The sequence below is a fragment of the Dendroctonus ponderosae genome, unplaced genomic scaffold (assembly GCF_020466585.1).
Source record: "Dendroctonus ponderosae isolate FM_Combo_2020 unplaced genomic scaffold, Dpon_F_20191213v2 Dpon_F_20191213_1, whole genome shotgun sequence".
Lineage (NCBI taxonomy): Eukaryota > Metazoa > Arthropoda > Insecta > Coleoptera > Curculionidae > Dendroctonus > Dendroctonus ponderosae.
Window position 1 is genome coordinate 21,471,459 of NW_026017110.1, and position 24,230 is coordinate 21,495,688.

The following is a 24,230-nucleotide window of genomic DNA, read 5'->3' on the forward strand; positions in this document are numbered from 1 at the left end:
CGAAAACCGAATCGGCTTAACTCGTAAAAGTGATGTTTAAACGCAACACGGCTTATTAACTCGCATTAAAATTCCGTTAGAACTGAAGGTCTCAAATAACAAAGCAACACTTAAATTACATACAAACGAAAGTTTGTTTCAGGTTTTGTTTACTTTTCCTGAACTTGATTTCATGCCATGAGAACGATACGTTCCCCCATGTTAACCGGTTTTGTTACAATTTCGTCTAAGTTTGAGCAAATTTTCTGGATTTGCCAACGTTAGAATCAGCTTAAAGGGCATGAATATATTAATTTTTTTGACTTAACTTCAATTGTGCAAATACAATGTAGTTTTAGAAGATTACCGTTGCTCATACGAACAACCAATACACATTTGCTTTGTATAGAAGCTCTCTATTGGAGCCCCTAATCTTCTAATGGATCCCATTGTAAAGTAAATTTATTACTCAAAACTAGTTTTATCTGAAGATGACCATACAAACCGCTATCAAAAAATCTAATTTGAATATCTTCGACCAACAGAAATGTTATTCAAATGCGCCCTGCCCGCCGCTCGTAAATTACCGAAGAACATTTCTTTATTGTGGAAGCCATTGCGACATTATTCCGAATAATTTTCCATTGTGTGGTGCTCCACGCACTTTGCATAATGCTGAGGGTCTAACTGGATAACAAAGGTCATTTGCAGAACTTGTTTGTATGAACCTATCAAAGGGTTGACATGTTTTAATAATGAGTCTATTGCTGAAAGTATGTGAAGAAGATCTGGTCATATCTAAGGACTGGTTAGCATCAAGACATTTGCTGGGAGTTAAAGGAAAGTTAGTGTTGAAATCATAAATCCAACCTGGAATACTGCCGCATATTTAAGCCCAGTTATGCAAATGAGAAGTTCCTACTAAGACCAATCTAAATCAGAAAACCATGATCCGAAGAAACTCATTTCTCAGCAATTTAGGAGCCTTCAAGGTATAATTTAGTGTCTGAGGGTAAAGGCCATAAAAAACAAAGAAGAGAAAAAAGGTACGAGTTACCGCTCGACGTCTTCGGCGTTGTTGGATCGTCCGCCCCACTCGAAGATAAATCACTTGCATAATTTACCAGGGGGCGCAATATTCGAGTTAGGGCTGCCATGCCGAAATGTATTTTTGCCTGGCAATATGGCGCAATGGAAATTACTAAATTTCAACGTGTAATGGTTTTATTAAAGAAGCTTTAAATTAGCTTAATCTACGGTTAAAATTTATTTGGTTTGTTTTGATTTAGTTACCTAAATGTTTTGATAATATTTTGGGATAATTTTTTTTTTGTTGTATCCAATTTTATGTGCTAACACGAATCTAATGCATGTTGTCGTTAATGATGGCGTTACATTTTTTTTCGGGTCAGTAAGGGTGGTATATTTAAATCACACTTCACATTAATTCTAGTATGAACGGGTGGTCAAATGAAAAAAAATCAGTTACATAAATTGCTGCAAATCCCCATAACTACATTTAATATTTAATGTCTGTAGCGCGGCCCCATTATAAAATGTTGCAATTCTCAATTTGGATTTTGTGGTTGGCAATTACGTATTTAACCCCATTGGCAATTAAATCATTAATTACTCCACCCTCTGTATTTTGCACACCCCAATCCCGTAAACTCCAATTTATCTATGGAACAGCATGGCGGCTCATCTGCATTGCTAAATGCCCCTCCCGGTTAAATTAAAATTGGAATTCGAGCCAATCCGACCGGCACAGAATTTTAGGTTTTTAGTAGTGAAAGTTCCTAATGCAGATACGTATTTTTGACCTGTGGTTGAATACGGAGCAGATTGTCCAAATCAAACATTATCACCATTTATATCCCCCGGTAACAATAAATTGTCATTCCCCAAGACTTCCCCCAAAATCGATTGACGGAGATGGGTTGAAATGTGTTCCAGATAAAATAGCCATCAGGGGAATCGTAAACATTGCCTTGAAACAAACGAATTCGCCTTTTGTTTTCCTCTAAGCGAACCGGGCAAGATACGGATCCTTTTTTGACCCCACCTTGGCAATTTGGGTTCATGTACTTTATTGGTTATGATTGGCATTTAACCGTTGATTCCAAATATTCTCAGGTCGCACTCTTCATGGCTCCTTCTTCGGTTTCCTTCTGAAAGAAAGAAAAATAGCTTTAAACTGATACTGATCATAACTGTTTGAATAAAATTGAGAAAAATACACAGATAAGAAAAGTTCAGGATATTTAACAGCAATGGTGGCTACCCGCATTTAATTGTAACTGTAAAGAAATTCTCTTAATTCTGTTTTAATCCGATTAGCAAATGCATTTATAGCGAACACCTATCTCTTTTCATGGAAACAAAATGCCAAGAAATGCAATTAACGTTGCAAAATATTTGACCATTAAGATAATTTATGCGCGAGGAATTCTCATTTCGCGGTTTCTTTTAATCTGTTCTGAGGAAACTGACAAGAAAATTGTTTTAGGCTTAGTTTATACGTTTGCAATTAATAAGAGATGGACCGTAAGTAACAGTCATTTTGCTGACATAGAAAAATGGCCTCTTTGTGAGCACGTCTAATTTAGTTAGTTCCAGTTAATAATATTTGCGCCTTCAACAAACTTTTGAAAAGGAAATAGATTTTCCATTTTGTGAACTCCAATCACACAATCATTTCTAATAAGTTTTCGTGTCGACTAATTAAATTGTGTTTTATCAAAGTTGTCACCGAATACTTTTCGGTTCAATTTCGCATTCTTATTCGTTCTGTATTCTTATTAAACCTTAAAAAGTTACAAGCAGTACGTAATATTCTGATGTAAAAATGATAGGAAAATATACATTTAAATTTATTAATATGCTGAATGTTGTGTCAGAAACAATTTAAAATGGCTCGAATGTTGTTTTTTAAAATCGATGTTCGAAAATCACAGTAAATCTCTCGCCAATAAGAAACAATCGCATGCACATAATAAATACATAAACTAGGCATGATATTACGTGCAACATTTAAAACATAGTGAGTTTTATTACATATGAGAAAATAAATGGGGATAATTCCATTATGTCGTTATTTAAGTTTACTGCATATTAACTTTAATTATAAGTTTACGGGTAATAATTCATTTTAAACCGTAACTTTAATAAGTTTCAGCATGCCATTGCGTTTTAAAATGTAATTAAATTTGCTATAAGTGCCGAATCACTGAAATCGTGGCTAGTTGTTGCTTTAAAGTCTATTATTGCGCGACGCCGAATACGATTTTATTTGAAGGTATGTTTATGAAAACGCTAATTGAATGTTTTAATGAATATTTGAGTATTATTGTCAGCGATGCTTAATTAACTGTTTTTATGCTGTTTATGGTGACTAATTGAAACTTTACGAGATTTTTAACATTCACTTCACCACTTAACAATTTAGCAGCATGGCAGTAACGGTCATATTAGCTGGGATTTTCGAATTCTGCTAGATATAACTAGGCAATCAACTAATATTTTCTGTAAATAACTTCTGGTCAATAACTGCAATTTTACCCTTTATATTAGAACATTAGAACAATCCCTATTCTTTTGACAACGTGACTCCCGATAAAAACAGTTTCGTCGCAGTTTACAGAGTTCGCAATTTCGAATTTCAGATTCAAACTTCCATTGTATGGAACCATTTAATAGTATTTGCGCATATTTACAGCGCAACTGGAGCCTTCATCGATGTCGCCAACAGAATAGAGCCTCGTTTATATTGCACTCTATATGCAAGCGCCCATTGAAGCCATTGAAGGGGAATATAGCTAGTGGTTGTAATTGCAATGGAAGTTTACATTGAACTCCCACAATTTAATCGCGTTTCTGTTCGGTTTTTCCCTTAATTTGCTCGAAATACAGTTTTCACATTTGCACCTTGGCTCAAGTACTGTTTTCTTCTAGAATTATGGTTATTATACACTGTGAACAATTATGGTAAATTTCCGCAGATAATTTGCAATACTTGATATTCGTTTGTGGTTTGCTAGTGGGTACAATTTGCTTGATCTCGATAATGAATTAAGGCAGCAGTACAATCTTAACTTACAACCGAGTGTCGCAGTTCATAAAGGATGTGAACTTTAGCTTATTTCTGAAACCTGATTGCAATGCAAAGGAAAATTACCAATAGTTAAAATTAGACCGCGACACCGCATGAGAAATTAGCTTTGTGTTTGTTGTATTTTTAAGACCAAAATAAAATGTTAATAGAATATGAAGCGACAAGCAGAGGCTAATTTTTAAAATCAATGATTTCGTTGGCTTTTGTCAAGATGAGTTTTTTTTCGACAGTGTGATACTGGCAAATTTAAAGTGAAACAGCAAGCAAATCATGAGTTCAGATGCAATTTTTAACCGAACATGAAGAAGCTTCCAGTAAACATGGATAAGTACGTTCAGAGAGCGATTTATTGAGATATTTATCAACACGCCCAGCCGATTTCTATGAAATTTTGTACGATGTTTCACTATATATATTTAAATTTCACTCTAAATTGCATGTTTTCCCACTGCAAAGTTCTCTGGAAATTTTGAGTATTTAGGGTATTTTGAGTCGATGAAACAAATTCAATTTTTTATCGGTTTAAATTTTCAGAAATATCAAGCATCACTTTCTTGATCGAATCATCGAATTATTTTGTACCTATAATAAAAATTTAGTTGTATATTTATTTCATATTTTGTAAACAAAACATACAAACATTCGTAAAATTCGAGAAAATAATTATTTTTTCCACTATTTCCTCAAAAACTGCAAATGTTTCTAAAAGCAGACACTTCAATATGCAAGACAGTATTTGTGTTTCCGAGTTTATAATTCCAAACGAAATCCGAAAATCAAAAAAATGTATAATTGCTCCATTGAACAAGAAGATATTTCAGTTGACTCCCTGTAATATCGGACGTAATTTTATTCATTGTGTACAACAATACAATTTTACAAAAGTTGCATACAAATTTCTGTTAGCCAAATATTCCGATTTTTTCTAATATCGGTGTTTTTTGACTCCGGTTATATGCGAATTAGTGTAGCAATTTAACCAACTCCGCAAATGAATTATTAGATATATTTCCGGCAAATAAATTGATTTTTGCGTTTTTTGGATTGCACTAGAACTTCCAGGCAAACATTTTGAATGTCTCCTGGTTTTCTGTCATGCAAAAGTCTGCGACTCAATCTTACGGAAAATTAAATTTACGACAACGGTTTTGTAGCTCAATGTGCATTGGTGCAAATTGTCATTTCTGAAACTACAATTTCAATCAATAAACATTTTGCAAAATTAAATAAAATAGCTAATTATAATAATGGGTCAAAATTTTGTTAAATTGTGGCCGTATTTTAAATATGTATTTTTTTTTAGATTCTATAGATTCCTATAGTAGATCGTCACTGTTTTTTGAGAGCGGATTTATGGAAAAGCAAAGTTTATTTGTTAAAGTATTCCAACGAATGAACGCGTGTTACATCGTTTTCATTCGGAAACATATACTTTCTAACACTTCTGGGTAACGTTGCTATAATCAATCATAATTTTAGTATATTTTCCCGTCAAATTATTTTGGTTCGATCCGGGTTTATAACTGAACGCATATACTTAAATACTACTTACTAAGTCATAAAAGTGTTTTATCAAATAACCCTATGCTGATACCAAGTGCATGTGATCGAGTACTTTGTTTCCTTAAGGATAGTGGGCCTACTAAGGATCGGGATTGTTAATAATTCGCAATTTTACGTGTTAATCGCATAATGCGTCAATCCATATCATTTATTGCTTTTGAAAGCCACCTGAATGTCATTATTGGCAAACAACATTTTAATTTCCTTATTTAGCTATATCTTACTGTGAGTAACGGAGTACAATGTCCATGTGGGCGAACTGAAACAAACATTTTCAACATCCTTGTATGCAGCCACTGTTAGAAAACTGCATAATAAACACGTTCGCAGCTTATTTCCGGAGATTTTGTCATATGATGGGGTCTGCCAGAATGGAAAAAGTGTATTTTTGGTCCATCCAGAAGAGTTTCTGGTTTCACTTTTAAATGTTTACAACATACCCTGGTATAATTTGTAATCGCAAATCTCGCTGCGCTTTTCTGGGTAGCTCTCCTTCATTTTTTAAATCATTTTATTCACTAACCCCGTTTTTTTCACTGCCGCTAAGCTTCTCGGTTAATTGTTTGGTAGCACACTACAGACTTGTTTTATTTTATAAAGTGACCATTGCTTTTTTAAACGTGTTCCAACAACATAAAACAACCAAATTGCTTGTAGAAATGTAAATGGAAATAGTGAAACCAGGAGGAATTATTGCAAAATAGAAATATGGTAGGTTAGGAATGTATCAGTAGTAGGCATGTTAATAAAACCCTGACCAGGTCAGCAGTAAACATTTTTATGGGTAGTAAACTAGTAACCACCGCACTTTATCGGTTTCGGCGGTATTTTGCATTGTAATATTTTGTGTTTTCACAAATTCGGCTACGCTACTAAAAGACTAAATAGTTGAACGAAACTGAACACACCAACCTGATAATTTAGGAGTATTTTTTAATGGCCAGAACACCGAGAAATTAATGTTTTATTGACCATTATCTCTTTCAATGTGAGAACCACGGTGTGACCAATGCATGAAGTAAAAGGAAACCGAAAATGTTCCATTGAAGATTAGTTTAATAAATGCTTCTTATGCTTAGAAGTTGGGTTTCACTGAATTCATAATTAATTTTTATGGGCTATAATTTTTATGTCAAATTTTAGAATTTTATTAAAGAATAACTAGGGATTTTTTTTTGTTACAAATATTACTTAATTCTTTGGCTTTCAATTGTTTGGCCGTATTTTCTAATAATGATTCATAGTATTGTTCATCTTAAACTTATAATTCATAATATTGTATATTAAATCTACATTTGCTTATAGACACCTATGTGGGTACTGAATGAGATTAAATTATTAAACAAATGAGCTAAATATTCCCCATGCCGTAAAGCAGTTCACACGTTGTTAAGTTGTTAAAAAACTTATGGAAATGCCGCTGAAACGTACAAAGTGAAAATTGATTGGGAAAAAAAATTGTTAAGTAACTGTTAAAGCCGAACTTCTGTAATTTGTATTTGCAAATTTTTTATCAAAAAAAAACCGTTACGGCTTCCAAGTTATTACAGAGAAAGTGTCGGAGGAAAAGAAAAATACTCAGTATACATCTTAGAAAATATTCAATTCTGTTCTGTATAAACCAGCCAAACTGCGACGGCGAATATGGTGGCACTTACACAAGCACAAATGAACCATCGATTAAGAAGCTAATATCATGTAGTAATTCTTCTGGAACATTCTTAAAAACTCTCAATAGCAACATTCTTAGACTCTCAATTGGACAAAATTGGCTGGGCAAGTAGCAACTTCCCAATCCGTTAGTTTTTTTTTACCAAACCATTCCAAAGGCTTTTGAAAACTGTTTTCCAACGATAAGGTTTATGAACTGCTTTAATATATGTGGCAAGTAAAAATATCTGAATTATATCTTAAATCAGAAAATATTGCGAATATTTGCGCGGTGAACGTTTTCGCTGGCAGATGAAACGATGTGGCGCCATGCGAATATCCCATCGTCCCTCAGGAGCGTAAATGAAGATAACGCGCCGCTTAGCTGCCTGGAAACGGGTGCTGTTGCAGTTTCGGGACAAAATGCGCCAAAGAGCAAGCGAATGTGCAATTCATGTACATAGATATCGCTAGAACTGGGCAATTGCCAACCGAATTTTTAAAGCAGACATTCGAAAAGAGCTTTGATAGCTAAACAGTCTGCCAAATGGCATGCTTAACGTGGGTGTTTTCCACCTACGATTGATAAAGATAAGAATAGTTTAACGGGTTGGGACAATGCTATAAAATAAATGACTTAGGCAACTTTTTCCAATTCGAGTAGACATTATAGAAGTGGGAACGTCCAGTACAATTCGGCTTTATGTTTAGTACATGCATATAGCGAGATCGCACCCCCTGGTAAGTTGCAGTCTTAACGACGCCTGGAATGAGAACCCGAATCCCGAATGCACTAGCGAGCAAGCTAAAGCAGCAATATGCATTCAAATATTTAATTAGGCGCAGGATTTTGTCCATTTTCAGACTGAGATGAGAATGGTTATGAGGAAATATTGTACGAGGTCGTTTGGGAATATGAGACGATTTTGCTAACTTTATGAAAACTTCGCGCAGCATCTCGGGGAAAAGTTAGCTAGCACAATTTAATTTTTGCTCTGTTGATATACAAAGGTCGTTGTTTCGCAATTTACCGAACAGCATTTTAATTCAAGATAAGTTCTAGCAAGCCAAGCATGGGTATAGACGATTTAATCAAATTAGATAAAGGTAGATATTATTCGAATGTACGGCTTGAAATTTCGGAGGATAACAGCAACTCCGAAAACCTTTTTAATTTGCATTATTTACATCGACATACATCTCATCGTCCAGAAGGGAGCTGAATGTGAAGTTGAGGAAAGGATATTTTTTCTCAATCAATATATTTTTAAGTATTTTTAAGACACTCCTCATCTAGATCGTTTGTTTAGTTGTGGATATCTGATCAAAGATCAAAAATTTTTCAACTGTATGTCATACATTACTCCACAAAAAAGCCAAATCGAATTGAATTGAATTGAATTGAATACCGTTAAATCGGTATTCAATTCAATTTAAATCTAACTTCGCTTTTGCTAGTTATTTTTACTCAGTTTGTTTTCCGGACTATTCGGGAAATTTTCGTCCCTACCATTAGCCAATATGACTTTTTAAAGAGTTACCAAATTGTTTTCTTAATTGCGTCATTTTGTCAAAAAAATTGAAACTCCTCATGTATAGACACTAATAAAAAAAAATAAGCACACATCAAACTGGTGGCTGTTCACAAATTTAGGCTACTCTTGGCTGAACCCTGTACCATAACAAACCACTTCAAACTCTTGCCAAAATTTGTTTTTGATAACGATTGAGATGGAAATGCCTACATTACCCAGAGAAAGGGAATCAAATTCGATTGACAACTAAAAAAACTGAAGATTTAAGTTGAATTATATTTATTGTGTCCGGTTTTTTTGGCCAAAAATGTTTGTTTTAACTTTACAATTTTAACTTTGGAATCAGTTACTTTGAATTATTTTGCCAAAACTGATTTTTGACATAAAACGCAATAATATTTTGGTTTTTTTTTCTGTTTAATTTTCCATTTATAAAGATAATAATGTTAATGTTATTTACACCAACTTGAGCTAGTTGTCAGTATATCGTACATTAAAAGTTAAAAAATTGAAAAAAATTTCCGCATTGAAACGCAGTGAGGAAATATATCTCGGTTTCTTGCAATTTGCTTCCGTGTTAGGAATATTCATAGGTTAGCAGGTCTGTACATTTACTTACATTATGAACTGATGATCATCTTCCTGAAAGGACGCATTTTAAATAGCTCCGTACACGTGCTTATCAACAATAAATTTTCGCTTTCTAGAGACCAAGAGAAAGGTTTTTAATATTAAGTATTATATCGTAACCCATGTTATTAGTTGCTTGTTTGAACTCTGCTTCTGTGATTTTCTAACGATAGCACATGTTACTCCTCCTTACCACTTTTCTAATTTCCTTTTTCTCTTTTTTTTTTAATTTTTCAATCTCATTACCTTAAATTTTCCGACATTTTAATCTACGAATATCTTGCGTCAATCAGCTTATAAAATGCACGTTTTCAATGCTACCAGAGAATATGACAGTGTCATCTGCCTTTCGAAATTTGTTAAACCGTCATCTGCTTAAACTTACACCAGCTGTTAGATCTTCAAGAGCTTTTCTAAATCCCTATTTCAATAATATAGTAACTTTTCATGGATACATTGCACAGCTTTATCTCAACCCTTTCAGGATGATTGCTTCCTCTTTGTTACCTCCTTTTTTTTCAAATATTTTCTAATTCTACAAATATTTACCAATTGCACTAAATATCACCATTTTTTTGAGGTTGTACTCTGTCGAATCGCTTCCTATAGTCGATAAGCAGCGAATCAAGCTTCGCGTTTACCCAGTTCGTTCCAAAAATCACATTTTATTTGTCATTGTTTCGGTCAACATCTGTAATATGATCATTGAAAATAATTAAAAAATAATTCATTTGCTAATGCTTATAGCGATATTGTTTCCTCGGGATTATGCTTAAGCATTATTATTTTTGCATCCAAATTGAGTGTAGCTTAATCGGAATCCAGCTTTTCTGTTTTGTTTGGATAATTAAACGTCGAAGAAACCTGATTTTTTAATGTTCTCTCTTATTGGTGATCGTTTTTGATCAAATTGTAAAAATCCCATTGATTGTAATTTGATGTCTATCTATTTTTTCTCTTTTATGATTGATGATATTTAGAGTTGGTATTTCAAAAAAATCTCAACTCTTCTTCCTTATTTCCGACATTGCCCTAGTCAGTTTCAGCTAGATTTTTACGCTACACTTGACTGTAAGTAAGTATATTTATAATCAATTATATTATGTCATCTTTTTAATAAATTGAAGTTTCATCTGCATAAACCAACACATTCATACCTACACTGTTGACCAAATTACCATTCAGTTTAACCTGTTGTTGGAACCATTTAGATGAGCAATCTGCACGACGGTTGCTTGTGCAATAATTAAAATTTGTCCAAACATGAGATCGTTCCGAAATTGATATTCCTGATGGGTGTGTAACATGCATACCAACTTGTGATTTGGTGTCGGCTGCTCAGTGGGTCTTTAAAAATTTATTGAGCAATTTACATAGGTTAGCACAGAATTTTAATTTAATATATCATAAATTGCCCCGCAGTTTGGAACATTATGCCCGACTCATTTTTATTTTTTGTATTCGTTTAATCTTGGAATAAGTTAATTTTGCTTTTAATCCGCGAACGAACGGCAGAATTACTGGTCAAGGCATTTCTTCCATTTTCGAATGCATTTATACCTATTGCTCGGCTCAGTTGCTTCATGCTTCGTCTAGTTCTCCATTTTTTCGATTTTATTGTTACGCTATTGCTATCTCACAAAGCTCTCCTCTTAAGTTTTATTCAAAGAACTCCCTATTCCAAGAAGTCTTACAAAAAGTTTGCCAGTTTAAGTGAAATACGATATTCGATGCACGTAGGGCGGCATCCTTTCTGCCGTTCTCTTTTCTCTGTTTCCAGTTATAGTTTGTTCGACTGCAGCCGGTGGACCATTCGTGACTGGTGCTGATATTACAATCTCGATTTCTCCTATATACTTTCCTGGGCCCTTTTACTAAGTGTTTTCCACATTTGATACGACTTTCGGGATCGTTCTCGAGAAGTATATTCAGTTCTTGCAGATCAGAACTTCACCTACATTCAACCATTGTATACGATCTACTGCGACTGGGCAATAAGCGTGGTGCCCATTAGACGCCCCAATCGCAACTAAAGGATACCATTGATTTTCAGATCAATTGAATTTTATTGAGGATTATCCTCTTCATTCCATTTAAGATCTGCCCTAAGTGAATTTTTTGAATTTATTTGTTATTAGCTATTTTCTTGGTTCAATCTGAGTAGACAATTAGTTTTCAAAATTGCATACTACGCTAAATGATGTAAGAGATGTGAGATGGGCGAGCATTATACCTAGATCAAGTTAAATATTGTGGGCTATTTACAGTTTTCGTTTCTCAAACAGCTATCGGAAAAGTGATAAATCTTTTTAAAAAATCCACAAACTCGGTGCTATTCAAATAACCAGACAGTATGTATAATAATCAATAAAATGAAAGCCTTCAAGCATAAATATTCAACAAACAAGGTTACTATTTGTTTGAACGGTTTTAGCCGTTTTTCCTGACATTTACGATGTGCTATTCTCTTTGTGTGATGTGTATTAACGTAAATATTTTAGGTTATTATCACACTCGATATTGTTATTGGCGTAGTTTGAAGCCATTTCTTCACAGTTCAAACGAACTAACAGGGAAAATATTTGTTTCTTTTTTGCATAAGTAAATTGATTTATGCGCATCCATAGCAAACGCATCCCATATTCATAAATTCATCGTGTTTCGTGCTAGAAGTAATGTTTGCCTGGTTGGTTCATGATTATATCAAACCGGAATCATCTTTTATATCTGGGTATTTCTCTATGGAAACAATTCAATCTGAATGAATGAATCTGAAATGATGGATTTCGCTGCAGTCTTGGGGCACAGGAGAATGGACACGTTTCGTATAAAGTAAAAATAAAATGATTGCAAAGCTCTGTTTATTTTTAGTCCTAACAAATTGAAACGTATTGGAGTAAAAAAGCAAGCAGTTCTGCAATAAAGCAATTTTCAATCAAATGCAAGATTTTTATAAATTTTATGAATTTTACAAACGGTGTCGCTGTTTGAAACATTTTTTTTCGCTGATGTCGTTTTATTATCATTTTTAAGTTTCCATGTATCATCCAGATGCATTTTAAAATTTGATGAGCTTATGAGAAAACGTTAAACATAGTTTTACTTAATTACAAAGAGAAAATGTTTAAAGTTAGATTAATTTCATAGTCACCTCAATCCATTTTCTTAATTGCTTTTACATTTTCAATTTTCTAACGTGCCGTTTCTATCTGCCTGTTTATTTCTACAGCATAGAACGAAAGCATCTGCGAAACTTGAAAATGTGAAGAGTTATCAGCTCCCGAAGATATATAAGATTGGTTGGTTATAAAAAGCACTTAAAATGATGGATTTCTTATGCATAGCATGTGGAGCAAAAATCGTTCCGTATGATAATCTTTGTGTATACAACAGAGTCTCCGGATTTTAATCTGGGGGATTTTTTGAAGCTGTATTTATCTTAAAGTGCTAACAAATGGAAGCAAACGGATTTCAAATTAATATGTTTTTTAATTTATATTATTTCTAGCATAATCTGAATATCACTAAATGTCGATATTGCCATTTTTTTTCTGCATGAGGGAGATGGCACACAGTCAAATAACCTTGCCGACCATTTGTTGGCTCTGGCTGACCCATCCAATAACTTTTTTCCGCACCGTTACGCTTAAACAGTCTCACGTAAGACCTTTTCATTGTGTGCTGTTCGAGCTTTAAGTCTCCAGCTTACTAAATAACCATTGTTAACAGTGGGCGGATAGAATACAGTCTACGTTAGTTGTCGTAATATTGGAAATACCATATTATATACATATATGTATATTTTTGTCTTAAGCGAACTACAGGGGATCGGATCCCATCAAACCGGTCAAAATTAGGACTGATAAGAAACCTCGTTGGTGCAAAAAGAGGGCGAGATTTGCAGCCTGGGAAAGGAAGCTATAACTATAAAAGTAACTGGTGAGGGAAATGAAAAGTGCGAAGAAAGGTAAAAGGGGGTCGCCAACGCCATCTAGACGGGACATTGACACATTTTATGGGGCTCTAGATCGAGGGAGGTGATGAGACTGTTGCGTGCTATTCTTGGAGCCATTTTTTGCGGCTTGATGGCGAAAATTTGTTCAATAGGATGAACTCGGATTAGGGATGTTTGTGTAAACATCTGTTTCTTTTTTGATCGAAGAGCGACAACTTGTATCCGATTGCAGCTATATTTTCCGGATGACTACCGAACAACAGCTAACGTGCGGGTTATAAATAGGCTGCAGTAATATTCATTCAAAACCTATAAGGAACTGCACCGTGCATTCTGATCAGAATATCTAAAAGCAGCATTATCAATCAACTAGGCAGCATGAAATGCTTATATAATCACCCATCCAAGTATAAATCTCATTAATTAACAGTGGCATACAATAAGCAATAACAATTTACTTTACGCTTTATTGTTTAATTTTTAATTGAAACATTGAATTCAGAATGCTTAATGGCGTGTTATAGAATCATAAATAGGCATATTACAGATAATGCTAATTGACATTTGTGCCAATTTAGTCTATATTTTATGCACAATTAGTTATTCATTGCTTAATCAGGCTCAATTTGACTATTGCTTTTTATGGAATGTGTATTAATTTTTCGACACTTTGTAATTTCAACATGCCTTTACAAATGCTGTTCTGATTGATTGCGCAATATTTATTCATGCGGCGTCACTTCGACTGAGGCACAAATTATTTACAAAAATAAATTTTTATTGCTTTTCTCGGAATCGAGAAAATTGTGCCAAGTACTAAAAGCTATTTTTCGAGACTAAGATTTCACTGAAGACTAAAAAAAACTAGTTGAAAACCTCCTTATACAGAGTGTTTGGGGTTTTATTGTTTGATTTCCCGGTAGACACCAAAAATGGGAAAAATTATTCAACCCCAGGAACTTAATCGTTTCGATTATGCCATTGATGGTAGCTCCCTGTTGCCGAATACAAAGCCTGGCCGATTTTACCTGAGAGTTAACTTAACTTGCAATATCTGGGCCTAGTTGTGGCAGCTGCCTTAACAGGGTTACGAAAGAACTTCCGAAATGGAATTTAATCTTTGGTTATTCTAAATTTTAACATGTTCGTCATGTTAATCTGATGATTAGTCCTTGTCTCAGCTACTTTAGCTTTATTCAATTTGCTTAGGGGCAATCAATTATGCACTTCATTAAGTCTGCAGACACCCTGAACATGCATTTGCGTCCTTATCAATATGCACATTTTATTTGTAGCCATATTGTTGCTCCGCCTAGTTCTATCGGTATTCTAGAAGATGCAATGGCACTATCTGATGACTATTAAATCACCGTTGTTTGACAAAAATGGCATACCAAATACCTTGGAGGACTTTGCTTCCTTTAAAGACATCCTACTTGAATAGCTATTAGCCACCGGTGCACTTGCTATTTACAATTCCGATCAACTAGTTATGCATTACTCTCTTATGGATAAAGGATTCTCTTATGGATGGATCAACACTGCGGTTTTGATTGGCAAATGTCCGTTAAATGCGCCAGAGTGATTTTCAACCTACAGCATTGTTGAGGTTTTTTAAGTTTAAATGGTACTGTACAGTTAATGACAAAATATCAGCATTCTGTTTAATCCGTTTAATTTGATAGAACTGAATTGTCATTAAGCAAGAATGTATGCCAGTTAGAATTACGTGTATTATAAAGCAATTGTATATATTTGACAGAAATTACATCTTGAATATGTTTTCTTTCATTACCATAACTAATTATTTATTATAGGACACAAAGCAATTTTGATAAATTTTGTAGGATGCCGATTATCGTAAAACACTTTCATAGATGTTTCTAATTGTTTTGTATGTGTATACCATATACCTACTTGACTTACGGCCGTTTTAGTATTGTAATTCGATTTTATGAAATTTAGTTGCGGAATATACAGAAATTCAAGTTTATTTAGGCATTTAAGCAAAACCCAGTTTTGTATATATGCGTTAGCAAATGTTATTAACACTTCACCTGGGCAACGCAGAGGTTTTTGTGTGTTTCTTCTTAATTTCAAATACATAAAACGTTTTCTTTTACTACTTGATTTTGAACGGCTTCTTTGTAAGTATGTTGATTGGCTCAAAATATGCCACTGTTGCAAAGCATAGTTTAGTTAGTTTGGATCCTCTTATCAACTTGCAATTGTGGTTAGTCACTTTTTATACTTCTTTGTCTTCAATTGAATTGAATTTTAGTTAATTAATATTGGTTTTTCTATTTGATTTACAAATTAAACTGTATTAGGTATATCCTTTATATTTATGTTGAGCACATGTGTTTCAACATGTTTAAAAAATTTAGTTATAGGTATTCCTACTTAGTTTCGTTTATTCAAAATAAGGAAATGTTTTATAGTTTAGACGGTTTTCAGATCTGCCTCTGTTAAAAAGGAATATGAATAAGTTTCTACGCGCATATAAAACGCATTGTATGATGAATATGAACATCCGCACAAACAAACTGCATAAGCTATATAATATTCATCTGAGCACGATAATCTAAATGTTACGTACTTGTTAAACCAACATTTTCGCCAAACCTCTTGTAAAAAAATAAAGCACTAATTATATTTGCAAAGTGAAACTAACAACTGTACAAAAATTATTTTCCATAACTAGAACACTACATCTATTTGTCATTGCTTCCCTTATATTATCTCCCTCTAAGAGCCTGAAATTATAGTTTACAAAATTCTATATAAATATATAAATGCAATTCTGGAGCACCACATCCCCAAATATTATTTTAATTATCCAATGAAAGCTTCAAGATCGTATGATTTAATTGATCTACATGCTGCATGTTTCCACTTTAACTGAAAATGGTTCAAATCTAGGCATACAACAGAATCATTTAGAGAACTGCAAAAGTGACAACTATTTCCTCCAGACGTGCATTATTTCAACCTTCGGCAGTAAAACTGACTCGTTCGTCTTACATGTCAGAATTATTTACATTTGGCGTACTTTAACTGGCAGTTAGTTGGCGAAAAAATTTATTTACATCTGTTCTTTTAATTTTTTATGCATGTTATTTAAAAATATCTGATAGCTTACAAAAAAGCCGACATTTTTATGTACTTATAATAAACTTCATCATCATCATCAATCAGAGCATTATTTACTATAAAGTATTAATTTATTATTATGGTGTGGTTTGTTCTATGTTTTACTTAAGTCTGTACTCTTTGTATGAAGCAAATTTTATCGGGAGTATGGCTTTCACATTAACAACTTCCTTTAGATGAAAATTTTGAGTGCCTAAATACTAAAATGTCCTACCTCCGTTGCATTATGTGTTAGTTAACCGAAGACTATTATTAAGTTTAAATATTTTCGGTGGCTCAAATTTTATGAATCCCACCATACTTGCTTGGATGTTATGCTTAATCTCCTTTGTGAAAAGCAAAGTTCCGATTATACAGAATTTTAGAACTATATACCAGGGTGATGACTGTGATATCAAAGGACCATTCCCGATAATAAAGATCGAAAGTTGTACCCCCCAGCTTAAGTCGGAGAATCATTTTTCTTACACCCATCTCCGCGATAAAGCCGCCATTTGCGTGATTGTTTACGACATTGTACCTTGGACGATTTCGAACAGATTAATGGAGAAAGATAAGGCCCTGGTGGGTTATTAACGACCACAGTTACTGTTGTATACCTTACCAATAAGATAAAGATAAAGTCGAGATAACGGGGTAAAATGCGCGCCCGCGTTGTTTTGCTCTCGCATTGCCCAGAATGAGTCCCGTTTGCTTTCTGCAGAATGGTATTAAGGGAAAATCGCACATTGAAAATATTATTGAGACTTGATACACAAACAATCACACAATGTAAATAATTTTCCAATATACGATTTTAAAATTAAATTAAATATAAAATATTTGACATATATACAAAACTTTTGTTGTAGTCGCATTTTCAAAGTGTCGTGTAGTTACATCTTGTTGAATACCCAAGTTTTCCAACTAAATTTTCTTCAATAGTAGCCGTAATAAATCTCGATCTCTTGATCAAATTATTGATCGATAGCGCGCACTATTTACAGTAACCGAAACATCAACTTCATTTTGGAAAAAGTATGGTCCAATTATGTTGTAACCTTTCCTGTTTTTTCTGTTTAGGTAAACGTCTACTATTGACAAATTTGCAACTTCAGCAAAACTGGCTCTTACGGCATCAATATTTTCTTTATTTCTTGCAGAAGGACGTCGTATTATTGCTCTAGTATCGTGGAAAGTGTAATTGCGCTGAAAGTATAGAAACATAGCACTCCGATTTTTTCCCATTCGAAAATCCCGCTTTTTTTTAATTTAAAATTTTCAAAGTTTTAAAAACCACTCAAAATGTTATTAAAAAATGAAAATGGTTTATATAGGAATTATATATGATAATTGGAGAGTCCAAGAAGGCGTAAAAGAGCGGGCACAAATCAATATTGATAAGTTTGAGCCTGGCACAAAGTTAAAACAGGGTTTTTCAGTTAGGTTATTTAACAATTGCATTTTGCAAAAACTCCTTCATTCTGCATTATGCAAAAAACTTTTCTCTAAATGTATGGCGTGATTGGGTTATTTTTTCATTGCTGAATTAATAATTTAAAATTACTTTGTTTTTACTTACTTTTTGGCACTTTCGAGCATTTTCAAGCGAACGTTTCAAGCCTTCGGATTTTGTACCAACTATAACGTTGAAATCTTTGAAAATCTGGGCTCGATACTACTCTTGTACATTCGAGATATTTAGGGTACATTCGAGTTATCAAGCTAATTTTGAACGAATTTTAGTTTCTTAAGCAATTGGGCTTAAAAACAATGGGGCAACATATATCTGAACTTTCTTAGGGGTCGATAAATTTTGCTAAAGTTTAGCTATACCTAATACAGGGATGGATGTTTTGAAAATTAACTGATTTTTGTTGCTGGTTCAATTGAAAGTAAATTTAAGAAACAGCATTTCAACAGAAAACGGCATTTTCTGTTAAAATGTCGTATCTTTACAGGCCTCTTAGGCTCATGGGACATGTTTGTCACTTACATGCGTCACTAAAAGTTGCAATTTGCAAATGATTCCTCACTTTTAAAATTGATTAATTATAGAATTATTTTTATGTATATACAGAGCACTTCAGGTTATAATACGGAAAGGCATCGTCGTTTGAGATAATGAGCTTTTGACGAATTTCGAACACTTCTGGAACTGAAGGGCCTTCGTTTTTTCCAATTGAATTGGATTGATTCTTTGCGGAGAAAATGGTATAAAATGGCAGCCATTTAGAGATTTGACTTTGTTGATTACCTAAATTTTTACTTTTTTTCGCGGAAAATAGTTTTTTTACTATGTGGGTGTTTGCGGTCACTGCATGGCTTGCAACTTAAGAAGTTTCAATATGTAGATGTGGAATTTTTGGGTCTATAATGACTAAGATATTGTTGGTTTTCAAATTTTTATTTCATTTTCCAGCTAAGCCATACCAGGTGCCAAACAAAAGGACCATTTCCTATAATCCCTCCTAATCTCCTAATAAGCCAAGTGAGACGATTGGAAACACATATACAAATAGCCTATTTCATTTAGTAAAAAATAGAGAAATTTTTTTTAGTAATTGGAATAAGTAGGAATGGATTTCTAAATTAGATAACATACCTCTGACGCCCCTGATATTGCATTGTCAGTCAGTTCAATGGTAGGTCCTTTTTTCTGTTTTTTCACCATGACTACAAAGTCCATCCCTGCTGGCTTAGATCTTCTCTGTATAAGAGAATCCGGCGTCGAGCGCAATATGGCGTTCTACCCTCGGGCGTCGTTTCCATGGCAACTGTTCGTTTCCACGTCGACCCCTGATGCAATGCAGCCGACGCCACCGACGTCCGGAATGTTGGCATCCGGGGGCAGCGGTAAATCATTGGGGTTGAAGCACGGGATGCAATTAATGGAAAATGTGCCCAGGTTCTGTAATTTCAAACGAGTTTAGAATTAATTTAAAAAAGCCTAAGAGTCAGTTTTAATTAAGTTAGTACATATATTATACATAGAAATGTTAGACGCATATCCATGTCATAGTGATCATTCAACACTGCCTAGTAGCTTCTTATAGAAACACTCAAGAGTAGGTTTAAAAAATTATCCCGAAATTGTTAAGATTTTCTTCATGGTGAAAAAACACTTCATTACGCAGTCTATTCAATTATGTCACATGAACCCATGGGTGTGCCTTCTTAGGGAGAAGTCATATTCAAAGTTAAAGTTATCCTGCATTTCTATTCGGAAGCGGATGTACTCTATTCGGAAACGGAACTTTGGATGTTTTTTTTTGGTTGGGACCATTTTTTTTTTAATTTGGAAATATCTGCTTTGAAATACGAATCAGTGGAAAATATAAGTATCAGCGAACAACCTTTGGATATTTTCCATACCGCCAATTTTGACTCTGACTTTTTGACTGAAAGTATAGTTTTGTGTCCTAGCGCCGATATGGTAGTGTTTAAAAAAATGTTCTGCAAGTGCGGGTGATCAGAATAATTTAATAAATGGATTATCAGCGATCATGTACAAACAGCTTCAGACCAATGGGACTAATTACAGTGTATGCCTTGTATATGTTTATGTGTTTAATGTACTTTTTCAATATTTTCACTATTCTCACTATTTCAAACATTTTCAAGTTTCTTTTTGCAGAATCCACATAAATCAACAGCGTCTTTTCTCATAAGTTGACAACATCTCTGGATGATTTCAGCTTTGTATTTTTAGACAGTATAAGTAAATATTCTTATCATGGATGGGATAAGTATTATTCCTTTATTCACCAAAATAAAGAATACTTCGAACGCGAGAAAAGAATGTAATGCCCTATTTTCCGAAAGACGCGTTGCATCTCAAAACACATTTAGCGATGTGCAAAAATATGAACTAGTCAGAAGAGAGCATGTGTTAAAGCAGATGAAAAATTGAATATCACCCAACAAGGTTCGTCCGGTAGAATTTTTTTAAATGAAAATTTGAATATCTGAACTGAATGAGCTGGTCTGGGTCTTGATTCTTTTCTCTGGAATTATTTAAAGAATATTCGGTATGAAGGTCCAGTTACAAGATTTCATCATTTTCTCCATAGAATTTCAATCTTATTGTCTTTATTATTTTTTTATTCTATGGTAGCAACAAATAGATTAGTTATTAGAGCTATGATTTTCGGTCATTATCGCTATGATTTTCGGTTGTTTGTCGTATTCCAAGACTTCTTTCATTTGTTGCTATTTGTAATTTTTAAAACTTCATATAAAGAAAACGGCTGAAACAAATTCATAGAGTGTTCATTTAACAAAAGTTACTTGATGTTAAATTTTGACATTTACCTTTTTTTTATTTTAATTTGAAATTTTCAAAACTTGAGTTATAATAAACAACTTTCGTATTTACCATCTTACTACAATTTTTTGAAATAAATGATATAAGGGGTTGTCAACTAGTGCGGAAACACCTTGGGCGCAAATAAATAAAAGAATAACCCGAAAATATATGACTATAACTAAAATAATAACTGAAAAATGTACCCGGCACTACGACTGTCTGTATAATAACTGAAAGAGGTCATCACTGTATGTCTATAAAATTTTCCAATAAGTTTCCTATAGATATTAAAACAATTACAGTGTAAACCAAAATTTGAAAAAGTTGGTAATTGACTTGGAACCATATGATCATCTCACTCACACAATTAAAGCAAACACTACTTTTGAGGTATATCAGCCACAAGCATAAATGGAGAAAATAGGGCGACATGATGATGAGTGCGAACAGATTTATAAACACTCAAATAAACGACATTATGAAAATGCATTGCTTTACGGAAATTGCATCTGACTATTGCCCACATGCATGTTTCCAATATACTTTTAAGACCCGCACGATTTACTCTCGCCATCGAACAGATGCTTCCTGGCGGCAACAGATAAGATCCAACCTATGTATCAATCGGAACTCAAGTCATGCGTTTCTTTTTCCGCTCGATTTAACTAGATCCAGTCCTCCAATATCCGATATATCTGAAAAAGTACATTTCCTGAAGTATCCGAATTCGAATAAAGTTGGAAAACTGGCCAGTAAAAATGAGATTTGTTTGTAGGGGTGTGCGTAAGGGCACAGTTGGGGTTAACATCTCGTTATGTAAAGTGAATGTTTACAAACATAATTCAACCGGCATTCCTGCGGGATGGCTGATGTTTTCATCATTCTACTCGTTCTTCGGACTGAACTTTGCGCTGAGTGGATTGGGGCTATCGAATTGAAATCGATCAGGATTGCGTGAAAGTAACGACCTTGCTAATAGGCAACATATGGATCAACTCAAAACGGGCAAACAAACACAAATAACATTTGACCGACCCTTTCATCTTTGTATACTTGCATCCCACGCGACCAATGTGCAAATAATGTCTGTTTACTGTTGCAATTTTCCTTTTTATTGGCCCGTCTCATTAATCTTTCCATGCGAAAGATAAATGGCTATAAATATCCCATTGAATTTCAGACTTGACCCATTTGTGACACAAAAGGGTTTGATTGTATCCTTCCACCGTCTGAGCAACAAAAACGAAAGTTAAACACATAGTGAGTAACTTGAATGAGCGGTGATGCAACAAAAAGAAAGGGTAGAAATTCTTTAGCCATGAACACGATTCCGTGAAAAAAGGGTTGTCAGGTATTTGATTGGAGAAAGTTATTGCAATTTGAAGGTCAATACACACATTTGACGACTAAAATTTCCAACAGATTAAATAAACTTAACACAAGGGCATCCAAGTATTTTAAAAACCATAACATTAATGACTTAAATCTGGTCGACTTATCCACTAATATGATCGACACTGATATTGAAAATACTCGAGAGAAACAGCTATGAGTATTCTGTTTTTGCTTATTTTCAAGATTCAGGTAGCGCTTAATGCAAAGTGAATTATTCCAGTAGGTCGTTTCCATAATTGATCTTTTTACTTTGGTTTTAGGTCCAAATGGATGTCCGAGACGACGAGGCCGTCAAACTTACACTCGCTTCCAGACTCTAGAGCTAGAGAAAGAGTTTCATTTCAACCATTACTTGACACGACGAAGACGAATAGAAATAGCTCACGCTTTATGCCTGACTGAACGCCAGATCAAAATTTGGTTTCAAAATCGACGAATGAAACTAAAGAAAGAATTGAGGGCAGTTAAAGAGATTAACGAGCAGGCCAGAAGAGAAAGAGAGGAGCAGGAAAGGCATAAGCAGCAACAACAGGAAAAGCAGAAACAGAACATGGGGGAGAGTATACATCAGCATCATCACGATCCCATTAAAATGAACATGACAAAGTCCGAAAGTCCATCGGATCTACTGAAAACAGTGACGAAAGTTCCGACTTAAGCTTGTGCCATGTTTTTTGTCATAACATTTGAAAAATTATTATTAAGTTAATTAGACGGTTTTTTGTTGTGTTTGTGTTGTAACAAACAGTGATGTTTTAAGTGTATATAGTTTACGTTAAGTTTGAGTTGACGTTCTACTTTTAGCTTTCGAATAGCTAGGATTTGATTGGATGTTTCAGAACAATAGTGCTTTTGCGTATTGCATATATTCAGGAGATGCAACTTCTATATTTTTAGCAGCATTTTCCAGGAAGATTAGTCGCCAATTTTAATTTCGGGCAGTGTTGTGCTATTCGATGCTTTCTTCGATAAAAGGACTACTTAGTTGTGTTCACCTGCATTCGAGTAGAAAGTTAAATTTTGGACTTCAGTGAAGTGAAGCAGATATCCGCAATTTGAAACGTTGCCAATTTGCAATAGCAAATTTTAAAGCGGTTTGGCTTAAAGTTTTATTGTGTGAAAGCTGGTATATTATTCAAAAGGTCACATATAAATACGGAGTTGTTTTATTGCAGTTTTACATGGAAGCTTTTGTTAAAATTTTTCGTTTGCTTCAAAGATTTGCAATCCAAACTGACCTCAACTGCGCCCATAAAATATTTTGTTTGTTGCTCATATTACCAAAGCAACTCAATACTGAGGATAATAATTTTGCAATTTTCGGCTTTACCTAGTTTGTAGTGACAAACCCAAATTATTAAAAGTGCAATATAAATTCTGAAAAAACTTTAGTCCTAGCTTTACTTGTTTATTTTTATGTCATTGTGTCTTTATTGGATATCATTTCATTTACAAATGTTGCATTTTGTTGTCTTTGCTGTTGACTATTCATACAATAGTGACAATTGATTTTACCCAGTTTTCGTATAGCGAAGATTCTTTAAAGATTGCTATATCAGATTACAAAATGTTCGCTTTAACAAAATGTTCGCTTTAATAAAATGTTCGCTTTATTGTTTTCTGTGTTAAATTCGTTGTACATAATTAATTATAGCGTGTTCTCGTTATTATTTTTATACTTAAATAATTTTATAGTATTTTTATTATTAAGTTATATTATTGTTGTTCAGTTCCGAGCTGATCCGAAACTCATTATTTTATAAACGTTATTTTACGTAAAATTGTTGTGATTTTTTTGTTGTAGTGCATTATAAATAAGCACCTTTTGTTGTGTCGCGAAATTATCTAGATATTGTCTTTAAAATTTGTTTTATTTTTATATTTATTTCTAGTATTCGGACTACAAGAAAACATGATTAATTACAAGCAGCTTTATTTAAAAATTTAGGTTTTGAGGGTAGGCTCCAC

General features: G+C 33.9%; 1 protein-coding gene across 2 annotated transcripts in view; it reads left to right on the top strand.

The window, feature by feature from the left end:
* Positions 1-23,705, top strand: part of LOC109538214 (homeobox protein abdominal-A homolog) — a 47,275-nt gene extending 23,570 nt beyond the window's left edge. For both annotated transcript variants that reach the window (XM_048669047.1, XM_048669044.1), the window contains exon 3: positions 22,523-23,705. In XM_048669047.1, coding sequence (XP_048525004.1) covers positions 22,523-22,920 — 398 coding nt within the window. In that variant the 3' untranslated portion in view covers positions 22,921-23,705. The remainder of the gene's footprint in view (positions 1-22,522) is intronic.
* The last annotated feature ends 525 nt before the right edge of the window (positions 23,706-24,230 follow it).